Below are 24,306 nucleotides of genomic sequence, written 5' to 3'. Positions count from 1 at the left end.
TAAAACAAAACAGGGCTGATGAAGTATCAGCACTCCTTTTCCTCCATTATACCTAGAAATACAATTGGTTAGGTTGCACTTATTACAAGTAACAAAATATCTATCATCTATCCATCTAACTTTTACATTTCCAATAATTAAAACATAAGGAGATTGGACACAGGCTCTTAGGCCATAGCAAGATCCCTCTTTACAGTTCTTGCCAACAAATTTTGATAAAGGTTTATCTGAAAAATGTAAATATTCTGAGGCAGCAATTAAACGCCAAATATCTCTTTGAATGCCTCCTTCACTATAAGTCAAAATATTACTAACAAATCCTGCAGGTGTCATAGCAGAATTTCTTCGTAATTGTCTCTTATCAATTTTTGGAGACCAGTCTAAAATATACCCACTAGCTTTAGACACCTTATGTTGTACAGGAAAGGTATTTACACAATCCATCCATTTAGGAAAGGTGCCAATTTCAATTATAGAACTATTTGGACAGTGGGGTACTGGTGGAGGTTTTGCAGAAATGACTGGCTTGTTATGGGAAAGTCCCATCTTAATTATTGATCTAGAATTAGGTTTTAAGTCTCCATAAATAGAATTATTTGTCAGTCTAGGTTTACCAATCACTGTCTTTTCTTCAAATGATACTTTCAGACAGCCAGCATGTTTATCATGTGACCAACATAAAGGTAATTGGGCACTGTAGCCAGAATAATTAAATCTAGTCACATGATTGGGAGTAATATGAGCATCTGTAAATCCTCCCATCATGAATGAGTCATTAGTAAATACTGGAATAGATTCTCCAGTCCACACAGCTGGGTGTACCAGGGGTGGATCTGGGAAATATGTCCAATAAGTGTCTACTTGATTCCCTTTTACCTGACAGCCCAGTAGGGCAATTACTGTCGCTACCATCAAGACTGGTGTCCTGTTCTTTCCTAGGCGTCGAAGTATTTGGGAAGCCTGGGTTGTCAGTTTCTTCACATCTTTCCATGAAATCAGCTTCTCGGCTGGTTCAATCTGGTCTTTCTTCATCTTTTTCCGATATCTCCTCCTTCTGGGTCGTGGCTCCTCCGTGTTTATCCTCAGTCGCTTGAGTCTGGGTTCTATCTCCTCCATGTCTGATAGCACGTTCAGGCACCCAGATAGGACGAAAAGCACCTTCTGGAAAAATACAAGCATGCCCTCGGCCCCATGATATTACCAGATCTGGGCCCTTCCACTGACCAGTCTGTAAATCTTTCCACAGAACTCTGCCTAAAGGGCCTGTCACCGAGGGAGACATTTGCCTCTCAGCAGCAGTGTGACCTTCTGTGTCACAGTTTAAAAAATTTAAAACAAATAAGGCATGATTAAGGCTATTTTGGGGAGTCATTATCTTATTCCCCCTTTTTAATTTTTGTAATTGAAGTTTAATAGATAAATGAGCTCGTTCTACAATGGCTTGACCTTGGGGGTTATAAGGAATTCCTGTTTTATGATTAATTTGAAACTCTTGGCAAAATTGTTGAAAAGCAGAGCTTACATAAGCTGGAGCATTATCTGTTTTAATCTGCATAGGACACCCTAAAACGGAAAAAGCTGCTAAGCAATGAGAAATTACATGTTGAGTATTTTCCTTAGTACGTGCTGTGGCAAAAATAAATCTAGAATAAGTGTCCACTATGACATGCACATAACATTGCTTACCAAATTGAGGAATATGAGTTACATCCATTTGCCATATTTGATTTGGTTTTAAACCACGGGGATTTACCCCTGATGGCAGAGATGGAGTGTAAATAACACACTTAGGGCATTGGCTTACAATCTGACGAGCCTGTTCTCTGGTAATACTGAATTTTTTACGTAAGCTAGAAGCATTTTGATGATGCAAGGAATGGGAAGCTAGGGCACAGTCATATGAAGACATCTGTTGACAAAAAGCTACTAATTTATCAATATTATCATTACCTGCAACCAAAGGTCCAGGGAGGTTAGCATGTGCACGGATGTGTGTAATAAAACATGGGTACTTCCTCATTAGCACTGTCTTTTGTAAATTATGAAATAATTCAAATAACTCCTGTGATGAAGTAAACCCAATAACTGAGGTTTCAATATTTTTGGTAACTCTGACTGCATATAAGCTGTCAGAATAGATATTAATAGGCTCATTTGAAAAATAATTTAAGGCAAAAATCAGAGCTTGGAGCTCTGCCCTTTGAGCTGAAGTATAAGAAGTTTGTATTACCTCTGTGTGAACACGGCTGAAGAAACCTGCCTTACCAGAGCTGGAACCATCTGTGAACACCGATAAAGCTCCCTCTATTGGATGGGAAAGTACAATCTTTGGAAAAATAAGTGATGTTAATGATGCAAATTGTACAATCTTATCACGAGGATAATGGCTATCTATCTGCCCAGGGAAATCTGCAAAAGCTATCTGCCATGAAGTAGAAGTTTGAAAAAGCCAATTAGTCTGTTGAACAGAAAATGGAATAATTATGATATCAGGCTCAGATCCAATTAATTGTAAAATCCTAGTTCTACCCTTAATTACTAATTGAGCTATAGAATCATGAAAAAGAGTTAATGTTTTTTGAGGGGAATGAGATAAGTAGATCCATTCAATAACTCCTAATCTTTGCCATATGGCTCCTGTTGGGGTATGCTCAGTTGGAAATATTAATAAATACAGTATTTCTTTAGGATCTATTCTAGTAAGCTGTGCATTTTTAATTGCAATTTCCACTTTCCTTAAGGCTGCTTTGGCCTCCAAAGTTAGTTGACGTGGAGAGGTTGGAGAAGGATTTCCTTGTAATATCTGAAATAAAGGACTTAACTCAGAAGTAGTTAACTTTAAGGATGGTCTTAGCCAGTTAATATCTCCTAATAATTTTTGAAAATCATTAAGGGTACGTAACTCCTTGACTCTTATCTGAAGATTTTGAGGACGGATTGTACTCCCTTGAATTATCTGACCTAGATATTGAAAAGGAGATACCTTTTGAATTTTTTGAGGAGCTAGACATAAACCCATTGTTGTAAGGGAAGCCTCTAACTGAGTAAAAATTTCTGAAAGTATTTCTGGATTAGCATGGGCCAATAATATATCATCCATAAAATGAATAATGTATGCATCAGGGAAGCTATTTCTAATGGGATCTATTGCCTGATCAACATATTTTTGACACAGTGTAGGGCTATTACGCATTCCCTGAGGAAGGACTTTCCAGCAGTATCTTTTAACAGGTTCCTTAAAATTAACTGCTGGGACAGTGAAAGCAAATTTTTCACAATCTTCAGGATGTAACCTTATAGAGAAAAAACAGTCTTTTAAATCTATTACCATCAAGCTATAATCTAAAGGAATGGCTGTGGGGGAGGGAAGTCCTGGCTGTAATGATCCCATAGGCTGAATTGCCTGGTTTATTGCTCTTAAATCCTGTAGTAATCTCCAATTTCCTGACTTTTTCTTAATAACAAAAATAGGTGTATTCCAAGGGCTAAGTGTTGGTTCAATATGACCAGCCTGAAGTTGTTCCTCAACTAATCTATGAATTATTTTAAGTTTTTCCCCTGAGATGGGCCACTGAGAAATCCAAATAGGCTCTTCTGTGAGCCACGTAATTTTTTCAGCTGTCTTAAGGATCGGGGAAGTACTCAGTGCCCCTAATAAAAATTTTGGCCTGAAGTATTTACTAATCCTTGTCGTGGAGACTGACTTGTAAACAGATATTTTTCCTGAAAGGTTTCCCTATCATCTCCAGGAAAATACCTATGGTTAACTTCTTCAACTGACCTTATAGAATTTGGGGTAACTAGTAGTAGTCCCATTCTGGGTAAAATATCTCTCTTAAAAGCCTTGAAAATCATTAGGGGTTTGTATGGAAACTGTGGTTCCGCTCCGGTAAAATTAAAGATGGCGGCCCCCATGGTCGGCATGGAAACTGTTTGTTTTGCTCCGGTAAATCTAAAGATGGCGGCCCCCATGGCCGGCGCGATGACGTCACACTGTGCGACCGTTCCTGGAATTCCCGGGCTCTCGCTAGGAGGAGATGCCGGCGGCAGCGAGAAAGCGGGCTGATCCGCGCCATTTGAATCCTCCGCATGGGGCTGCGAGTCTAAGTTCACATTTCTAACCTTGGTCCCTAGTGCTTTTGTTCTCAAGGGAAAGGTAATTAACTTAGCCTCAGGCTGATTTTCCATTTGAATAGACTTAACAGCTCCTTGAATGGCTTTTATAAGGTCTTCAGGGGGTCGGGAAAAAAGACAAACTTTTTTTCTTTTTAATTTCTCCCAAGTAAGTAAATTTGGAGACTCTTGGTCACAAAACCAAGGACAATATTCACCTACAATCTTTAAGAATTGCAGTAATTGAGTTTTCTTTATCTGTTTTCCTTTCTGATTAATTATACTGTCTAAAATAGTTAGATACATTTCCTTATCCGAAGAAGTAGAATTTCCCATTTTAAGTAAATTAACGTCTCTTTCCTTCAATATCTCCCGGTACTTTTGTGACTCAAATGTCACTTTTTCCTTTCTCTTATCTTATTTCTTATTTTCCTTATCCTCTTTATTACTTTTGTGACCCAAATGTCACCTCTTTCTTTTCTTTATTCTTTATTCCTTACTTTCCTTTATTTTCTCTTTATTTCTTTTCCTTATCTTCCTTTTTATTTTTTCCCTTAATCTTTTTAGCGCGCGCTCCCACTCAATCTAACTAATTCAGAATGCCCCCCTCTTGGGCGCCAATTCTACCACGCGGCCTGCGCAGTGGTTTCATTAATGAGGTTCTGGCATTCAGTTAGTTAGAAGAGATCAAAATAAAACACACAGACAGTACCTTATTTTAATGCTAGGTCCAAGACGGCTCGCCTCCGTTTCCCTGCCTCCAGCCGCCCAGCAGGGCAGCGAGGATTACTCTGGGCTAGCAGGGGAGAGAGAGAGCGAACACGCCGGGGATCAGCCTTTTATTTGGGGGGACAAGAGATTTAGGGGAGAATTCCATCCAATGAAGGTTGAGGGGGGGCTGTACTCCAAGGTCAGGGTCAGTGATTGGGTCTCCAGGGTCAGTGGTTACGCACACCCCCACACGGATGGGCTCTCTCATCAGGAAAGGGTCGGGATAACTCCGACACAGCCAGAGTGCCTCAGGCCCTTAACGGGAGTCACCCAATCACGTGTCAGAATGGCTCCCCACAATTAGGGATCCGTTCCAGCGCGCTGGGGCTCCGTGCTCACTCAAGAAGGGAGAGCAGCCCAGAGCCCAGAGCAGAGGTCAAGCAGAGCTTAAGTACACTTTTTGGAGAGGGTGGGGGGCTTTGCATACATCAGAACAAATCATCATGAGGCACGGGAAAATTGAACAACAACTCTGATACATGATTAGTCCATTCATTGGCGGGAACAGGCTGGGCAGGGGTGATTGGTCACTTCTAAACTGGGTACACATTCAAACTGATTGGTTCGGGCCCTGTGACAAACTGCACAGGGCCCTAGGCTGAATGGCCAGTAGGGCGTTGTCTTAACTATCTCAGGAATCTGGGTGTAACAGAGGAACTTAATAATACCTAATCTTTTACATTTTAATTCAAGCTTTCCAGCTTAGAAACTTTACCCTTTCAGGGGAAACAACCGCACTTCCACGGATTCCACCTCTTGGGTCCCCTTCTTCCTCCGGGAGAAGTCTTTTCTGCTGTCCTTTAATAAACTTCTAATTTCTACTCTGACCTTGCCTCAGCATGCTTCTTTGGTGTTATTCTTCAACATCAGGGAAGCAAGGACTCGTCACCGGTCAACAGCGGTAACATAAGCATTTCCCTATTTTGATCAAAAATTTCAATGTCCTACTGTCTCATCTTCAAAGTTATGGTTTGTACCTTCCCAGCACATAACATTTTAATGAACCCAACCTAATTCCATCTTAAGATTGGGAGCCATCTAGTCACAAAGTCATGAAAAGTTAATTTCTGTTTTACTATAAATTACTGCAATATCTAAACTTGCTTGGAATACCTGCCCATTCCTTGAACTCACCCATGCCTGGCTTTCCCTGACCAGATTACAACCCTCTCTGAAACCTCAGCGGCGCCTCATAAATTCTAATGTTGGGATCTAAATTTATTCCCTACCTTGAAATATTAAGCCATGTAGATCATTAACCTATTATCTGCCTTTGTATTATGCTTGTCAAAAATCCTGTTAACTGTAAGTTCACAAGACACCCTACTTTGCAACTTTTTGTGCTATAAAACTGAGGCCAGATTTAAAGTTATGTAGTCAGTGTAGTTAGGTAAATCAGGTCTAATACCGAGTGAAATCTAAAATGGAGACCATGCTGAGAATGATTCCGGGAATCACAGGACAACTCATGGAATGTTAATGAGGTCCGAAAAGGCCCTAGGCCAAAGTCCACCTCAAAGAAGTGTTAATGAACAGCCCCCAGCAAACTTAAAGATAGCCCATCACAGAGAAGTGTCCCACCCCTCGGGCCTTCCAACCTACATTCCATCCCCAAAACTATAAAAAGGGAGACAACCGCACTTCCACGGATTCCACCTCTTGGGTCCCCTTCTTCCTCCAAGAGAAGTCTTTTCTGCTGTCCTTTAATAAACTTCTAATTTCTACTCTGACCTTGCCTCGGCATGCTTCTTTGGTATTATTCTTCAACAGCAGTAACACAAGCATTGAACTCCAGAACTCCAATTGTAAGGGTCCAGTGAAGCGTCGGAGAAAGAGACCACTCGAGACTAGCTTCATGCAATGGCAAGGGGGATTTATTAGGGATCCGTTCCAGCGCGCTGGGGCTCCGTGCTCACTCAAGAAGGGAGAGCAGCCCAGAGCCCAGAGCAGAGGTCAAGCAGAGCTTAAGTACACTTTTTGGAGAGGGCGGTGGGCTTTGCATACATCAGAACAAATCATCATGAGGCGCGGGGAAATTGAACAACATTTCTGATACATGATTAGTCCATTCATTGGCAGGAACAGTTTGGGCAGGGGTGATTGGTCACTTCTAAACGGGGTACACATTTAAACTGATTGGTTCTGGGGCCTATATGCTTACGTGCCATGCTACCTGGAGCCCTTAGCTATTAAACAACCAGGGAATCAACGGAGATATTTACTGGGCAGTTCCCGCATTGTCCTAACAACTTTACAGAGATTACAGGTTCCGGGGATAGCAGAGGAATTGTAACAATAGATTTTACCTTTTAGGCCAGGCCTTGTAATCTAGAAGCTTTACAATGCCCTAGTCTTTTACACTTTAACTCAGACTTTTGCAGCTTAGAATCAGCTTAGAAATTTTACCTTTACACAATGATTCTCCTACCCCAGCCTTTAAGAGTAGCTGGGACTACAGGTACAAACCAACTTGCCCAGTAGGAATCCTGTTTTATGTACCCAATCCTGTTTTTTTTTTTTTTTTTTTTGGTAATCAATTCCTAGTCTAATACTAGAAAATCTCAATAAATACCTATAGTTTCTAATGGTAGATTTTTACCTTTAAAAATCATAATCGTCATAAAAGATGTGGGGTACTTTTTAAACTTATTTGGTTTGTAAGTTCCATAAAAATGGGAAGCTGTTAAAATATGGGTAACATTTCCATCAAATTTAATACTAGCATATATATTTAATTTTATGTGAATATATATATATATATATATATATACATATATATATATATGTATATATATATATATATATATATAGAGAGAGAGAGAGAGAGAGAGTTATAATTAAAATTGTAATTATAATTGTATAAGTTTGTGGGTCTATGTTGATACTCTATGGGTCAGTTTTCAAAGGCAAATGTTATAGTGCATTCTAGGACACCTGTGTCCACAAGATCAGTTCTTTGAAACTATATTTGGAACAAGCTATTAAAAGCTCTTGTACTCAGTGACCTTTAGGCAGAATTTAGATTGAATGCTCACATTGCTGCTGCCTGTTGCTGAGTGAAAAAGGAGGCAGAAAACCCTGGATTCAAACATCTTTTGGGTTTTGTTTTGCTTTATTTTGTTTCTTTTTATTTTGCCTTAAGAAGATGAACAATGAAACCACAACCTTGGTATCCTTGAAGGAGGCAATGAAAAGGTTGTTAAGGGGTCCCCGGGGGCAATAAGCATGTGTCTGAAATTCTGGGAAGATGGGGAAGCAAAGAATAAAGAGTAGAAATAAGAAAAGAACTACAGACATTCTAATTAGAATTTTCTGTTAAAATGGTTTAAGTCTTCCAAGTTCAAAAAAAAGCATGTAAATTAAGCTGTGTGCAGTGGCACATGCCTGTAATCCCAGCAGTTTTGGAGGCTGAGGCAGGAAAGATTGTGGGTTCAAAACCAGCCTCAGCAAAAAGCGAGGTGCTAAGTAACCCAGTGAGACCCTGTCTCTAAATAATATATTTTGAAAAAAGGCTGGGGATGTGACTCAGTAGTCAAATGCCCCAGAGTTCAATCCTGGTACCAACTCCCAAAATGTAAAAATCTGCTGTAATGCCATTCAACTCATATATATACTAAATGCTAAATTTACAATAATCCAAACTGAGAGACTTGAGCATGTCTCCTGTTTCCTTGTTGGTCAGCCTTCAATAAAAGCTTTTTGCTTTAAAAAAAAAGTGTAAAATGTGGTTTCTGCCCTCAAGGAGCATACAGCACAGCTAATGGTGGTTTCTAAAGAGTTAATGGAATACAAGGGCAGAAAACTCAATTTTGCCTTTGACATTAGGAAAAGGACTCTTTCTATAGGAACATTTGAGCAATGAGAGTGAAGTTTATGAGAAATGAAAATGTGGGAAGGAATCTAGACTGAGGAAACAGTACATGAAAGCCATATGTAAGTTTGGAATTACATATTAGTGACTAAAATGTGTAAGAGGACAGGCAGAAGATGAAGGAAAGGGGAATGGGCTTCATGTTTCCTGCTGAGGAGATGCCATTTGGGATCTAAAGTTATTGGGCAAATCAGGGTGGCATAAAAGGTATATCATCTGTTGGGTTACATAATAAGACTGTATTTTTAAATATATACTTTTCTTTAGTTGTAGATGAACACAATGACTTTATTTACTTATTTTTATTTGATGCTGAGGATTGAACCCAGAGCCTCACACATGCTAGGCAAGTGCTCTACTACTGAGCCACAACCCCAGCCCAATCAGATTGTATTTTAAAAACTATGTCTGGAGGATGGATTGGACATGGAAGCAAGTTTCTTGGTTACAGAGGATGAGCTGGCTTAGATCTTGGGATGCAGAGGAGAGGATAGATTAAAGAGACATTAATTGGAGGATGAGAGAAAACAGGGTTGAGAATTATTCTGAGATTTTTAGTTCAAGTAATTGGATAAATTGGTAAGGTCATTAACAGAGCTAGGGAACTGTAGTGTAAAAGCAGACTGCACTCAGGTTTGCATGTTGTTTAATAATTATTTAGAATGGTCCAGGAATGTCTTTTTTGGCGGGAGGATTAAAAAAAATGCTGCAATTATAAACTTATATACAGATTTACAAGCTAGAATTTATTCCTAGAGTTTAAGCTAGAGATGAGCTATATAGCAATATAGTCTCAAAGATCTAAAAGTTAATACAAACAGTGTGCCAGGCGACATGGTTTTTTACTTGTAGACAGAGACTGTTGCCCTATTAGATTATGCAGGTTTGTATACCTATGAAATGCACATTTCATATTCCATCTTATCTGTGTTAATAGAATCTGAAGCAGTGAGAAAATCCCTCCATAATAATTTCTGAAGATGGAAGGGGTGTTAGTAGATTCAGCTCAGGACCGTTGAGTTTGACATTTCCAGGTAGAAATGTGCAAAACAGATGAAAATACAGGTCTAGAGCCTAGGAGCAAGGTGGTACCTGAAGCTGAATTAGCCTTTGGAGAAGCTAAGGATCAAAAGAAGATCATCAAGGATAGAGCAACCACAAAGGTATTCAGGTCACTGGGGAAATAACTTGTATTCTTATGCGTCATTTATTTCATGAAAGACAAGTGGGTGGCTTCAGGAAAGTGAGTTTGTTTCTCCAATTTTTTTTTTTTTTTTTTTGTGTGTGTGTGTGTGGTTCAGTTAGATATAATTCTGCTGCCATAGTGCCCTCTGGTGATCAGGGCTATTCAAAGCTACTCAGATCCCCATGTTGGGTTACAAGGGTCAGCCTCTCATTCACATCACAAATGTCAATCACGTAACATAGAAATATTTTATTACTTCTAGGTAAGACCTCTTTTAGGTATTGGAGGACAGGCATAAAGATATCTAAGAAATGGTCTCTGATTTTCTTCCTCTAAGAACTTAGTTTATGAAAAGCTAACTCTAAAAATGAAGTAGGGGTAAAGAGGGATAGGTAATGGAGATCATTCCTATAAGAGAGAAGCAGGAGGTAAGAAGATCTCCAGGTCCAGAGGAAATCAAGAAGGTGGTGGAGGGGCTGGGGTTGTGGCTCAAAGGTAGAGTGCTTGCCCAGCACGATGTAAAGCACTGGGTTTGATCTCAGCACCACATATAAATAAGTTAATAAAATAAAGGTCCATCAACAACCAACAAAAATATTTTAAAAAATAGTCAAAAACAAGAAGGTGGTGAAATTTGAACCTTGAAGGACAGAAGGATTTGTACAGTCATGATAGGGTAGAGAAAGCCATATAATTATACAGTGGTCCCAGTATTAGCTAGTTACATGACATTAAATCTCAATCTTTCTAAGACTCAATTTCTTTATCTATAAAATAGTAAAAATGACTGTTTTAATTCTTATGGTTGTGAGAATTGAAGTCATGCTTGTATAAAATACTCAAAGTATAAAATATAAAGATAAGACATGACAGATAATTCAAGTAATTAGATAATTAAAAAGTGTGAAGTAAGGAAAGAACAAATATGAATGCTAGAGGGAATGGCAAATGGAAACATCTGTTCATGATTTTATTTATTTATTTAACATTTTTTATTGATACATTATAATTATACATATAGTAGGCTTCCTTTTATACATTCATACATGTACATAAAATAATTTGATCAATTTAATTTCCCAGTACCATGTGTTCATAATTTTAAATTTAAATATTTACCCAGGGGTTGGAGGTATAGCTCTGTGGTAGATATCTCCTTGCCTAGCTCACACAAGGCTATGGGTTTGATACATAGCAACACACACACATGCACACACACACACCAAATTTCACGGTGGTTGTACATAATGCATTAGAACCTTAGGTTAAAGAAATACCTTAGTTTTTTCCTCTGACCTAAACTAACTCTGATTCTTTTATCCTATAGAGTAGACCACAAACTCCAAGCTTTAGAAGCACAGTTCAAAGAACTGGACAATACCAAAGACAATCTGACACAGAAATTTGAACATCATAGCAAGACTTTGGCAAGCCAAGCAGCTCAAGATGAAATGTGGACAGCAGTTTTGGCACTGAAGTGAGTATTGATAGAAAAATCAGAGGAATTTTATGGTAAAAGCTTTTAGTTGTTATTTAAAAACTGAATTTAGTATGGTCCAACTATGGATTATGAAGAAATTACATTTTCTTGTGTTTATTCATTGAAAAAAAATCAATTTTAGCACTTGTATTATATGCTAGGCCCTGTGGTACACATGTCATCACAGTGCCTGTTACTTGCCAAAGTCTCACTAGCACAGAGATGGATAATAAAACTCCCTTGTCACTGAAGAACATACAGTAGGGTAGCCTGAGAACATAGCTATCTAGGTTAGTGCAGGGTCTAGTTCTAAAGTAAGTATTTTCTAAAATACAATAACTTCTACTGGATCTGTAATGATCAAATGCATTTTTATGTCTGTTAATAGTGTTCTGTTGCATAAGAAGTTCCCCATGTTTTTTCATAGGTTCACTTCAATTGAATTGAATATTTTATACAGCTACGTCATTGAAGTACTTATCAGCTTGCACACACGTGTACTTGAGAAACTACCAGACCTGGTAAGAGGTCTTCCCACCTTAGCCTCTGTCCTTAAACGAAAAGTTAAGAACAAGCGCATTAGAGTTGTGTGGGAGTCTGTTCTAGAAGAATGTGGGCTGCAAGAAGGAGATATCACAGCAATTTGTACTTTCTTTATTGCACATGGTCACAAGGCAGATCATTATGCTGCTAAAGTACGACAGATGTACATCAGGGATATCACATTCATGATCACTAACATGGTAAAGAACCAGGCTCTGCAGGATGGTTTGCTGAGGGCTGTTCAGGTCATTGAGAAAGGGAAAGCAGAGAGGATTCCTGAAGAGCAAAAGTCACCCCTAAAAGAGTTGATATCAGTCAAAAACTAACCTTCTGCCCTACGATCCTGATGTCATTTGTAGTAATTTATCTTGAAAATAGTAAAATGTATGTGTAATTTATTTACTGCAGATTTATTGTTATGGCAAAAAGTAAAAGCAGAATTAAAGAATTTGTAAGTGATACAATGAATATTTTCTATTTAGCTCTATAAAAGAATGAAGAAACTCTTTGTTTAATGATAGGGAGTTATCACCATAATGTATTGTTGTTGTTGTTAATTATATATTTATTGTTAAGTGGAAAAATATTATATAACATATAATATTGGCTTAGCTATAAAATTCTGCAGAGATTCATAAAATTCTGCAGAGATACATAAGAAATTATATTAGTTGTTGAGGAAAGAAATTAAGACCTTAGAGGTCAAAGATATGAGGAAGTCATTTCACTGTTAATCCCTTTTGGACATTTTAAATTTTGAATTATGTGAATGTACTACTTATTAAAAGGTGAATAAAAATAAAACACCTAAAATCTATATCATGAGATGCTGGCATATATGTGTTCTCTAGTATAGTATCATAGTTATTTATACTAAAAAGAGAATTAACTGATTGCCGCAGTCTGGCTGGGCACAATTCAGGAGCCACTTGTCAAAAGAAACTAACTTTATTTTTAGAACTACAAACGCCAAACAAAACAGCTCCTCAGGAAAAACCCTCAGAGCCCAACTGCCACCACCGGCTTCCCACAAGCCTCTCACACCCACACAAACCTCACCACCTCCCACAATCCTCCTGCTCTTGAGGCTGATTGGCTGGGTCGTGTGGGCGGAGCCAAAGAAGTCCCCCAATGAGCAGCTCCGTGGAGGAGCCAATCAGCTAGATGTTGCTGGGGCCACTGTGAGCCAATCATCAGCTGGCAGTCTGAAGGGCAGGGAAACAGCCCAATGAACATCACCGCAGAGGAGCCAATCAGCTAGATGTTGCTGGGGCCGCTGTGAGCCAATCATCAGCTGGCAGTCTGAAGGGCAGGGAAACAGCCCAATGAACATCACCGCAGAGGAGCCAATCAGCTAGATGTTGCTGGGGCCGCTGTGAGCCAATCATCAGCTGGCAGTCTGAAGGGCAGGGAAACAGCCCAATGAACATCACCGCAGAGGAGCCAATCAGCTAGATGTTGCTGGGGCCGCTGTGAGCCAATCATCAGCCGGCAGCTGGAAGTTTGCTGGGGCCCCTTTGGCTGTGGCTCTCAACATCTCCCCCTCTCTGTTTAAACAACAAGCATGTGGCTTGGGGACCGTGCCTGCCTTAGGTTGTCCAATACTACATATGGTCCTTACCCGTCTTCGGATGAGCTGACCTCAGGGCGTCAGCCTCCTGTCTTAGGTTGGTACCATTGTAATTGGATCTTACCCGTCATTGACTACCGGTCCAGTATACAGCCACACCTGTGGAGAGGTCTTTGTCATGACAAGCAGAAGGGAGGAAGATACACCAAGCCAACTGATGGCTCTTGTTGGAAAAATTGTACCACCAATGACATCATCAGCAAAAATACCCCAACACTACCACAAGTCCCTGCACCAACAGATAGTTCACAATGCATAGTCTAGGCAAGTCTAGGCAAGTTCTGCAAGCAGCTCAGTGATGGCTATTGCAGAAGCTGTAGATTAGTTTTATCTTTGTCTTCACTGGCACTGGGATGAAGATAGGAATTCTGGCAATAATGGCTAAAGAAAAAATTATGTAACATTCCAGAAGGCACTAAAAGAAAACAATTTTCTTAACAATTTACATTGTCTTCACCGGCACTGGGATGAAGATAGGAATTCTGGCAATAATGGCTAAAGAAAAAATTGTGTAACATTCCAGAAGACACTAAAAGAAAACAATTTTCTTAACAATTTACATTATCTTGAAGAGAATTATTAAATATAATGAAAAGGTAAGGTGAGAATTATTAAATATAATGAAAAGGAAAGGTGAAAGTAAACAAACAGATCTGTTAACCTCCTTTTTTGTTTACATATTAAAACAATTCTTAATAGTTATTTACCCAATTTAAATTAAACCATTTAAATCACGTGAATAAAAAAAATATTTGGATCCATTTTTTCATGAGTGCTCATCATATATGATATATGGACATACATACATTCAAACATATAACACAAAACACAAGTGTGCACACATAATATAATACATATAACACATAACATAATAGTAAAGGCCTTATAACTTTTTACAGGTGAAATCTCCATTGCAATGTTTAAAAACTCTATAGTCAAAAAAAAAAAAAACAATAGAACTGATCAGCAAAACATTAACCTAGGTCTGTATGAGCTCAAAAAACAAAATAGAACTTCATGATATGGGAAAGGGCAATAATAAAATAGATATTGAAAAAAGCATCCTGGTTCTGTCGCAGATGTAAGGATAGCCAAATTGGAGTTTTGGAAATCAGCTGTTATGGATTTGAGCCAAATCATCTTCTTTTTGGTCTGTAGAAATCGCTTTAGTTAATCTCTCTGGAATCCAAATCGGCTGCTGTTCTCCCTGTGGAAATACAAAAACAGGCCCCCGACTCCAGACAATCACTGGGTCAGGACTTTAGTTAATCTCTCCGGAATCCAAATCGGCTGCTGTTCTTCCTGTGGAAACGCACAAACAGACCCCCGACTCCAGACAATTACTGGGTCAGGACCTTTCCATTGTCCTGTTAGAATATCTTTCCAAAGTACCTTGGGCTTATGTACATTTTTTGGACACATATGCCTTTCTGCAGCACTAAGTCCTGATGAATCCAAATTTAAAAAGTTTAGAGTAAAAAGGGTTATTTTAAGTTTATCTTTGGGGAATATATACCCCTTCCCAATTCCGTCTTTTTGCTTTAATAAGTACATTTTAATAGTTTGATGAGCTCTTTCAACTATGCCTTGTCCCTGTGGATTGTATGGGATTCCTGTTATATGAGTAATGCCAAATGACGAGCAAAATTGTTTAAAAGAGGTAGAAGTATAACCAGGGGCATTATCTGTTTTTAACTGTTTTGGAATGCCCACAGTGGCAAAATTTTGTAAGCAATGAGCTATAACATCTTTAGTTTTTTCTCCGGCATGAAGGGAGCCCATCAAAAATCTGGAAGAAGTATCAACTGTAACATGCAAATATTTTAATTTTCCAAATTCTGGCAAGTGTGTGACGTCCATCTGCCAAATATGGTTAGGTATCAATCCTCTAGGATTGACTCCAAGATTAACTTGTGGTAAAAAGGTCACACAATTTTGACATTGTTTTATTATTTGTCTAGCTTGTTCCTTAGTTATTTTAAAATGCTTTTGTAAAGTATTAGCATTGACATGGAACCTTTTATGAAAATTTATAGCTTCTTCTAGTGTAGAGAAAATATGTATGTCATGTGTAGTTTTATCTGCTAAATCATTGCCCAAACTAAGGGCTCCAGGCAATCCTGTATGTGCCCTGATATGTCCTATAAAGAATGGATCTTTTCTGTCCCAGATTAGACTTTGTATAGCGGAAAACAAAGAGAAAACAGTAGAAGAAGGGGAAATCCTACCAGCATCTTCAAGGGATACTATAGCATTAACTATATACTGACTATCAGAAAATAAATTAAATACAGAATCTTTAAATATCACAAAAGCTTGTAATACTGCATTAAAAAAAATACTCTACCTTTTGAGCTGATTGTTTGGGTACTAAAAATGTAAAAGTTTGATCAGGTGTAACTATTGCTGCTGTACCATTATTTGACCCATCAGTGAATATATTTGGAGCATTCATGATAGGTGTTTTTCTTGTCATTTTTGGAAAAATTACAGGATGCAATGACCAAAAAGACAATAAAGGATTAGATGGTAAGTGGTTATCAAATGAAACATTATATTTGCACATGATTATTGCCCAAGTATTTAACTCATTAGCTAATTCATCAATTTGATTCATAGTATATGGAGTAATAATTTTATTGGGAGAAATTCCAAATACTCCCTTTGCTGTTTTTATTCCTTTGAGTATTAATTGTCCTACAGCCTCAGGATACCTAGTAAGAATAGTGTTAGGAGAATTAGATAAATGTATCCATAATAATGGACCTTCTTGCCAAAATACTCCTGTAGGAATATTTTTTGTTGGTAGTACAATAAATAATAAAGGCAAACTTATATCAATTCTATCCAAATGCATATTTTCCATATATGTTTCAATGATTTTTAATGCCTTTCTTGCTTCAGGCATTAACATTCGGGGTGAATTTGGATCTGATGGACCTTTTAAGATGTCAAATAAAGGTCCTAATTCTCCTGTTGGAATACCTAGATAAGGCCTTATCCAATTTATGTCTCCTAATAACTTTTGAAAGTCATTAAGTGATTTGAGTTGATCTACTCGTATTTGAATTTTTGGTGGACGGACCATGGTTGAGGATAATAGAACTCCTAAATAATTAATTGGAAGATTTAATTGTACTTTATCTATTGCTATCTCTAGATTATAATTTTTCAATAAGTTTGTAAGTGTGGCATAACATTCTAGCAATGTGTTTTTAGCTTTGTGTGCTAATAATACATCATCCATATAGTGAAATATTTGTATAAATAATATTTATTTATAATGGTTATGAATACCAAATGCCATGTGCTAGGTGTTGTAATAGAAATATTTAAAAATGTGGACCCTGTTTACAAGGTGAGGATTAAGTACTGACACTTTATTTGGAAGGTACAAATTCAGGTGGTCAGAGTGAGGAGGCATGCTGAAAGAAAGTAGTGTAGAAAAGGATATGAAGTAATATACCTTGAAGATGAGCCATGAAAGACATAGCAGGTTGTTCAACAGGTACATCTATCGCTCTGTCTTTCTGTACCCACATACTGTTTGGGAAAATCAGGCCTTGGAAGGAAGAAGGAAAGCAAATTTGTCTGTTGTACTCACTCAGTCTAAACTGTTTTCAATTGCCCAAAGTTCCTCCATGGGGAGTGATATCCTTCACTTCAATATGCATTATCCATGCCCTCCTAGCAGCTATTAGAAGCCAACTCCACAAAACAAATAAAATAAAAAAAAATTTTAAAAAAGAAGCCAACTCTTCATTGTTCAGAAGTCACAGGAGGAAGATGGGCATGAAGATGCATGCCTGTAATTCCAGTAACCCAGAGGTTGAGGCCAGCCTCAGCAATTTAGCAAGACCCTAAGCAATTTATGGAGACCTTGTTTCAAAATAAAAAATAAAAAGGCTGGGGATGTGACTCTATGTCATACAAAAATACGTCTCAACTATGTGCTGGGAGTAAAACATGGAGCAAGTGAGTGGTGAGTGATTGCCTCACATACGTGAGACATTGGGTTTGATCCTCAACACCACATAATAATAAATAAATAAAATAAAGGTATTGTGACCATCTACAACTAAAAAAAATATTTAAAAAAACCCCAGAACATGGAGCAAGTAAGGACTGACACAACTGGACAAAGTTAGACCTCGCCTTTTATTAACAGGTACCTAAAGCAACTGACTGGAATGAAGCTTCAGTATAAAGAAGGCAAATATATAGCATGCATGCTGATGACTCCCTTCACCACCCACAATAGACATCACTAATCCATTATATAGTATGCTGTCTTACTCAGCCAGATATTCCTTGGAATTGTACTTTACACATGTTCCAGGCATCCACTGCCAACTGGTCAGTTGGCACATGGGATGAACCTACTGCCTTGGAATATATGCCCAAGTCTGTTTCCCATCTCTCTTTTCACAGTAAAATAGTATGCTTCAGGAATTCTTCATATGTGACTCTCTCTTTATAACAGCAAATAACATTACTAGTAACAGTTAACACATGAGCTTCCTATATATAAAATCACTTAGTCCTATGCTATTATTGGACCACAAGTTCCCAAAGTTCTCTACCAAGAACCCACAACTCCTTGTTTAGGCTCCACCTGGAAACCATTCCTTTTTTTTTTACCTTTATTTATTTATATTTTTAAAATTTCAGTTGTAGATGGACACAATACCCTTATTTAATTTATTTATATGTGGTGCTGAGGCTCTAACCCAGTGCCTTACACATGCTAGGCAAGCACTCTGCCACTTGGCTATAACCCCAGCCCTAACCTTTATTTATTTATTCTTATGTGGTTTTGAGGATCGAACCCAGGGCCTCACGCACACTAGGCAAACGCTCTACCACTAAGCCACGACCCCAGGCCATGAAAACCATTCCTTTACCCAACCTGAATGCCCTCAGCAAATCCAAATGGACTTAAAGACTGTTTCATGCACAGTGATTTCCTTTTCTCTTCCTATGACCTTGTTTATACACTCTTATTTATTATTTGCTTAACAAAACCAAACCTCAGGTCTGGCTTTTAAGTACTCTGGGGGAGGGGGATCACATTCTTTATGAATTTCCCATCATTTTCCTAGCCAAATTCTGTTTCATTTTGTTTTTCATTGAAACCAATTCTGTAGAATCAGTTGTGGTTCAAAAAGTTAATGGCCTGTGTATGTAGTTCTGTGGCAGAGTGCAGGCTTAGCACATGCAAGACCCTGGGTTCAATCCCTAATGCCACTATCACCACACACACACACACAAAAAAAAAAAAACCCACAAAGTTAATGCTGAAATGCATAAAATGTAAAATTATATTCTTGTTAACCTCCTTTCTAGAGCTTTGCTCTATATGAAAACCGAACAATAAAGTGGTGTACACTTTTTTTTTCCTTTTTGGTATTGAGGATTGAACCCACAGAGCATTTTACCACTGAGCTATATCTCTAGCTCTTTTTATTTTTTTGAGACAGGGTCTTGCTAAATTGCTTAGGGCCTCATTAAATTGCTAAGGTTGGCCTTGAACTTGTAATCCTCCTGCCTCAGCTTCCCAAGTCTATGGGATTACAGGAGTGGTGAAGGCATTCCTGCACCTGCTGTCTGACAGGGTAATAGCATGGGGGACGCTGCGGCAAGGCAAGGCCGCACCATCTGGAATCTGGAACCATTAGGAATGTTAAGTGTTTTGTTGATGATATTCATGATATGGATAACAGGGCATACTCAATCAATAATAAAAGTACGTATTGCCTGAGATTGCAGGAAAATTCCCAGAATGAGACTAAGGATACAATTGAGACATGCCATGAGGCGCATTTCAGTGTCTCTCAGGATACAAACAATGGTGTTATTCCTCAAGCTTAAACAACAAGAAATATTTATTCCATGGATAGCAATTCCATATTATTTATTTATTATTTATTTATAACAATTCCAAATATTTATTCCATGGATAACTAGTCCCCTCAACCCCATCCTAAAGCCACAACCTGTACAACAGCCTAGCTACAGAAAAACAATTGCTGTACCAACAGTACAAGGACCACCATATGTAGCTTATGGTATCCCCCCAAGGACAAGAGGCTAATAAAAATACACTCCCCAACCAATAGACCCTCCTTTGCCTTACACAGAAACTTATGATGAAAATGGAAAACACATAGTTAATATAAATGACAAATGGATTGAGCTGCAGAGTCTGCCCTTTAGTTAAAAGATTACAAAGACCTAAGAATTGATGTGCTTTGAACAAGGATCAAGGAAGTTCTTTAAGAAAGCAGTTGAATAGGTCATATGGAAAAAAAGGAAATTACCTTGGAAATTAAAATAGAATAATGTAAAATTAACAGATATATTTTAGAGGCACTTCAGAGTAGTAGGCTTTTAAATAATAGAATTTCATTACTTTAAGTGTATTTTACTGGGATTTTAGTTTAGAAGTAAGAAAGCTTACCAATAATCATAAGTATGCTTTAAAGTTAAAGGTTAATGAAATAATTATAGGTATGCTTTAAAGTTAGAAGTGAACAATAGGTCAGGAGTCATGTAGTCTAGTTGCATTACCTAGCACCTAGTGATTGAGGTGAAAACGTAAAACCTTAATCATGATTGACTTAGGTTACAGAACAATATTTTGAACAATGTACTCAATATCTTAGGTAATCAATGTGTTATGCTCGAATTCGGGACCCCCAAAGACTACCAGAGACCAAGATCGATGTAAACAGCAAAGAGGTGTTTATTGCGATCCTCCGTGGGCGCACACACAGCAACTGGTGACGCTGAGAGGCCGGAGCCCAGGGTTTCCAGCGGTTTTGTACATTCTTTGGAGAAGGCAGGGACTCCCACATACATCATAGCATCTCTTAGCAAATCATCACTCACCACGGGAAAATCAAACAACAACTCTAAAACATGATTAGCACATTTACTGGCGGGAACAAGTTGGGTAGGGGTGATTGGTTAGTACAAGAGGGGCATTCATTTGAACTGATTGGTTTAAGCCAAGAGGGGTGCTGAACTATATGGTTTCCCAACACCATAAACTGGCATCCCAGGTATTTCCCTGTCTCATGCTGATTCGTGGCTGCTAGGGGATTGCTATGGATCCCCACCTAGCCTGAGTCAAGGACACCTGGCCCAGCAGATCTCTCCTGTTATTTGTAGATAAACAATTTAGCAGGGTGGAAATGTGCCTAGGAGTGCTCTGTGGGTCTTTCCAAGGACAAAGGCCATGTCCCTTCCTTGGACAGGCTTTGCTCTGAGATAGAAGCTGGTTTTTCAAAGCTTGCAGTCCTCAAGGTTTTAGAAAGGAAGGCAATCCTAAAACAATCTATCTCTAGGCAGCAGACTTAAAGGGGCTGGTCTATAGAAGGAAGTATAAGTGCCTGTCAAGTTGTCTCAGGTCTACAGTTACTTTGACCATAAACTTCTCAGATAAGTGAACCTCTGGTAACAACTTTCTTAGGGATGCTTTCCTAATGTTTAATAAATAGAAGGCCTTTGGACTGAGTTCTTATACTATGCCTAACAGACCAAACCGAAATGGATTTACTCATGCCAAATTTCCAGGCCACGTAATCAAAACTAACCTTCCAAAATAAATCAGGTGAGATGAGACTGTGAATGTAGCTTAGTGGTAGAGTATTGGCCTAGCATGTAAAAGGCCCTGGGTTTATCACCAAAACTGAAAGAGAGAGAGAGAGAGAGAGAGAGAGAGAGAGAGAGAGAGAGAAATGATAGCCAAATCCCCAAATAGGCCAGTTTTATCCAGTAAGATAAGGAAATCCTGTTTCAGCTTTACAAGAAAAGAAATTTTGAAACCAACCATCAGTCTTTTTTTTGTTGTTGTTGTTTCTACTTTCTTCATCCCTTTTCTGCCTATAAAGCCAATCTTTGCCCAGCTCATGGGAACCCAATAATAAAACCGAAAATAAAAGGTAATTTAAGAGCCAACATGGTGGCACAGGCCTGGAATCCCAGCCTTTAGGTGGGCTGAAACAAGAGAATCACGAGTTCAAAGCCAGCCTCAGAAAGGGTGAGGCGCTAAACAACTGAGAACCTGTCTCTAAATAAAACAAAATAGGGCTGGGATGTGCTTCCGTGGTCAAGTGCCCGAGTTCAATCCCTGGTATGGGGATGGTGGTTGGGGGAGAGGAAAGAAAGTCAACTAAGATCTCTAAGCTGAATTTGTCGAAATTTTCTTTTGACACTAAGACCTTAATAGAAAAAGGTAATTTGAAGATTACTGAGGGAAAAATTAGAAAAATTATTGTTCCAGTCTTAGAGGTTTCCCTTTTCTACCTGTAATCTCAGTGATTTGGCAGGCTGAAGCAAGAGGATCAAGTTGCCAGCATTAGCAACTTAGGGAGACCCTAAGCAACTCAGCCAGACTCTTTTGTCTTCAAATAAAACATAAAAAAAGGGCTGAGGGGAGTGATGTGGCTTAGTAGTTAAGCCTTCGTGGGTTCAATCCCTGGTACCAAAAAAAAAGGTTTCTGCAGCCTCTGAGGCCGCCTTTCAAGGAAAGGCAGGAAATACCCAACTAGACCCTAGGAACTGAGATCGCGGGAAGAGACGGGGGCGGAACCGCCTGGGCGGTGTGCGCAGGTCCCGGAAGTCCCGCCCAGCCGAACATTAGAGGCTCTGCCCTAGGTCGGTTGTCGGAATAGGAAGGGCGTTTTGGCGGGCAGTTGTGACGTCACTAGCTCTTGTCTGGTTGTTCCGGAGCTCTGCAGCGAATAGGGTTTGTGGCTGACAGAAGAGCTGTGAGGGGCGTGTCAGTCCGTGGGCAATAGGACACTGCGCTGGGCCGCCTAAAGCTGGATCGCGGTGGCTCGCGGGCAGCACCCGCAGCAACGGTAAAACGGAAGTCCTGCGATCGGAGCCCGGTGTCCGGGCGGAAGCGGCATTCTCTCAGCGGTGGCCCGGAGCCAGCCCCGGAGCCACCGGGAGCCTCCTGACCTGGTAAGGGGGAGGAGGGGCACTTGGCGCGGACTCTCCGCTGCGTCGGATCCCCGTGTCTAGCCTGCCGCAGCGGTGGTGCTCCTCCCTAGGAGCCTTGCTCTTCCTACTAAAACCTTTATTTGTTTTCTTGGACGTTTGTCTTAAGAAGAGAGTCACCGCCTTGCAAGGTCTTTTTGGTGGTTACCTGACCTGTACAGCGTCTCTTTGCTTCAAGCCCTGTTTGAAGCTCCTACTGTCGAATGGTGGTTCGCTGCAGGACATAGTATTAAACACATTACTGTTTATTTGCTTTCTCTGTCGTTCGCTGAAAAGACGATTCTTTTTCCTTCAGGTGTTGATGTTGAGTAGGCCTCATTAGCATATTAAAATGGCTCTACCCAAGGACGCCATCCCTTCCTTGTCGGAATGCCAGTGCCAGATCTGTGTGGAAATCCTAATCGAGCCCGTAACCCTCCCATGTAACCACACGCTCTGTAATCCGTGCTTCCAGTCGACTGTCGAAAAGGCAAATTTGTGCTGTCCCTTCTGTCGCCGCCGGGTCTCTTCGTGGACTCGGTATCATACCCGTAAAAATTCTCTCATCAATATGGAACTATGGGAAACGATTCAAAAACACTATCCAAAGGAGTGCAAGCTTAGACTCTCTGGGCAAGGATCGGAGGAAATTGGTGAGTAAAAAACCCAGCATGTTAATTGGCTAATCCAAAATCTTTTAAAAACTGAGTCATGCCGGGGCGGGGTGGCGGACGCCTGAGTCCCAGCGGCTCGGAAGGCTGAGGCAGGAGGATGGTGAGTTCAAATCCAGCCTCAGCAAAAGTGAGGTTTAAGCAACACAGTGAGACCCTGTCTTTAAATAAAATACAAAATAGGGCTGGGGATGTGGCTCAGTGTTAAAATGCTCCTGAGTCCAATCCCCGGCACCCCTCTCCCCCCAAAAAAACCCAACAGCAAAAAACTGAGTCACCATTTTTCCATTTTAAAAGAGAAGAGAGAAAAAAAAAATCTGTCTAGTATTTGCCTAAGTTGTTCTTGAAGGTTTTGATTTTGTGAGCACCCAAATGTTGATTAAAGTCGAAAGCAAGATTTTGTCCATTTTTAAAATGCCCAAGCTCTGTGTTCGATTGCTGTTGTGTTAAAAATGAAAGAAAGAAAATCGCATATATACACACATAATGTATGTGTACACGCACATACATATATACACAGATAAACAAAGGTTGTAGTATACAACAACCACAGGAGGAACGACTGATTTCTGTGTTAATATTTCTTATACTTTTACTTTCTCTGTTAGCAATCTGTACATTTCCATTCATTGTGTCTCTGTTCGGTTCTCTAAAGCATACAGCACACCTAAAATAGCTTTCTATTACTAGTCCCATCTAGTTCAGTCATTTTAAATCAAAACCCTCCATACTGTGGACTTAAAGAGCCCCAAACCAAACATTTGATTCTAGCATCTTTCTTCTACTAATGTGAGCAATAAATCATTCATTTCAGTGTTTTCTGTCTAGGCTTTGAATATGGTGCCTGTGCTCTGGTATACCTGCCATTTATTTATTTATGGTAAAAAAAAAATTAACAAAATTTGCCCTTTTAAACATTTTTAAGCAATAGTTATCTTTAAAAAACTACTTTATTGAAATACATATAATTCATCCATTTAAAGTGTTCAATTTATTTATTTATTTTTTTTTTTGTACTAGGTATTGAACTTGAACCAGGAGGCACTTAACCAA

At 39.2% G+C, this 24,306-nt stretch overlaps 2 protein-coding genes across 4 annotated transcripts in view; both read left to right on the top strand.

Moving 5' to 3' along the window:
* Positions 1–7,901: 7,901 nt before the first annotated feature.
* Positions 7,902–12,781, top strand: SMCO1 (single-pass membrane protein with coiled-coil domains 1). Its single transcript, XM_081302008.1, has 3 exons — positions 7,902–8,079; positions 11,269–11,418; positions 11,849–12,781. Exons 1-3 carry the CDS (start codon positions 8,030–8,032, stop codon positions 12,288–12,290), a joined length of 642 nt encoding a protein of 213 aa, XP_081158134.1. The 5' UTR covers positions 7,902–8,029; the 3' UTR covers positions 12,291–12,781.
* Positions 11,292–24,306, top strand: part of RNF168 (ring finger protein 168) — a 33,913-nt gene continuing 20,898 nt past the window's right edge. Inside the window, exons 1-3 of one of the 3 annotated variants that reach the window (XM_081302002.1) lie at positions 11,387–11,418; positions 11,849–11,942; positions 22,899–23,235. In XM_081302002.1, the coding sequence (XP_081158128.1) occupies positions 22,935–23,235 (301 nt within the window). In that variant the 5' untranslated portion in view covers positions 11,387–11,418; positions 11,849–11,942; positions 22,899–22,934. Of the gene's footprint in view, positions 11,419–11,848; positions 11,943–22,034; positions 22,568–22,898; positions 23,236–24,306 lie in introns of those variants that run through there. The other 2 variants (XM_081302003.1, XM_081302001.1) reach the window with 2 other exon arrangements.

The sequence above is a fragment of the Spermophilus citellus genome, assembly GCF_964194105.1.
Source record: "Spermophilus citellus genome assembly, chromosome: 7".
NCBI classification, from domain to species: domain Eukaryota; kingdom Metazoa; phylum Chordata; class Mammalia; order Rodentia; family Sciuridae; genus Spermophilus; species Spermophilus citellus.
The sequence above is the reverse complement of the archived record's forward strand: the minus strand, read 5'-3'. Positions and strand labels throughout refer to the sequence as shown.

Coding starts and splice junctions, on each gene's coding strand:
- SMCO1 (XM_081302008.1), top strand. CDS start 8,030: ATGAACAATGAAACCACAACCTTGGTATCCTTGAAGGAGGCAATGAAA. Junction 8,080..11,268: donor TTGAAGGAGGCAATGAAAAG/GTTGTTAAGGGG, acceptor TTTATCCTATAG/AGTAGACCACAAACTCCAAG. Junction 11,419..11,848: donor ACAGCAGTTTTGGCACTGAA/GTGAGTATTGAT, acceptor GTTTTTTCATAG/GTTCACTTCAATTGAATTGA.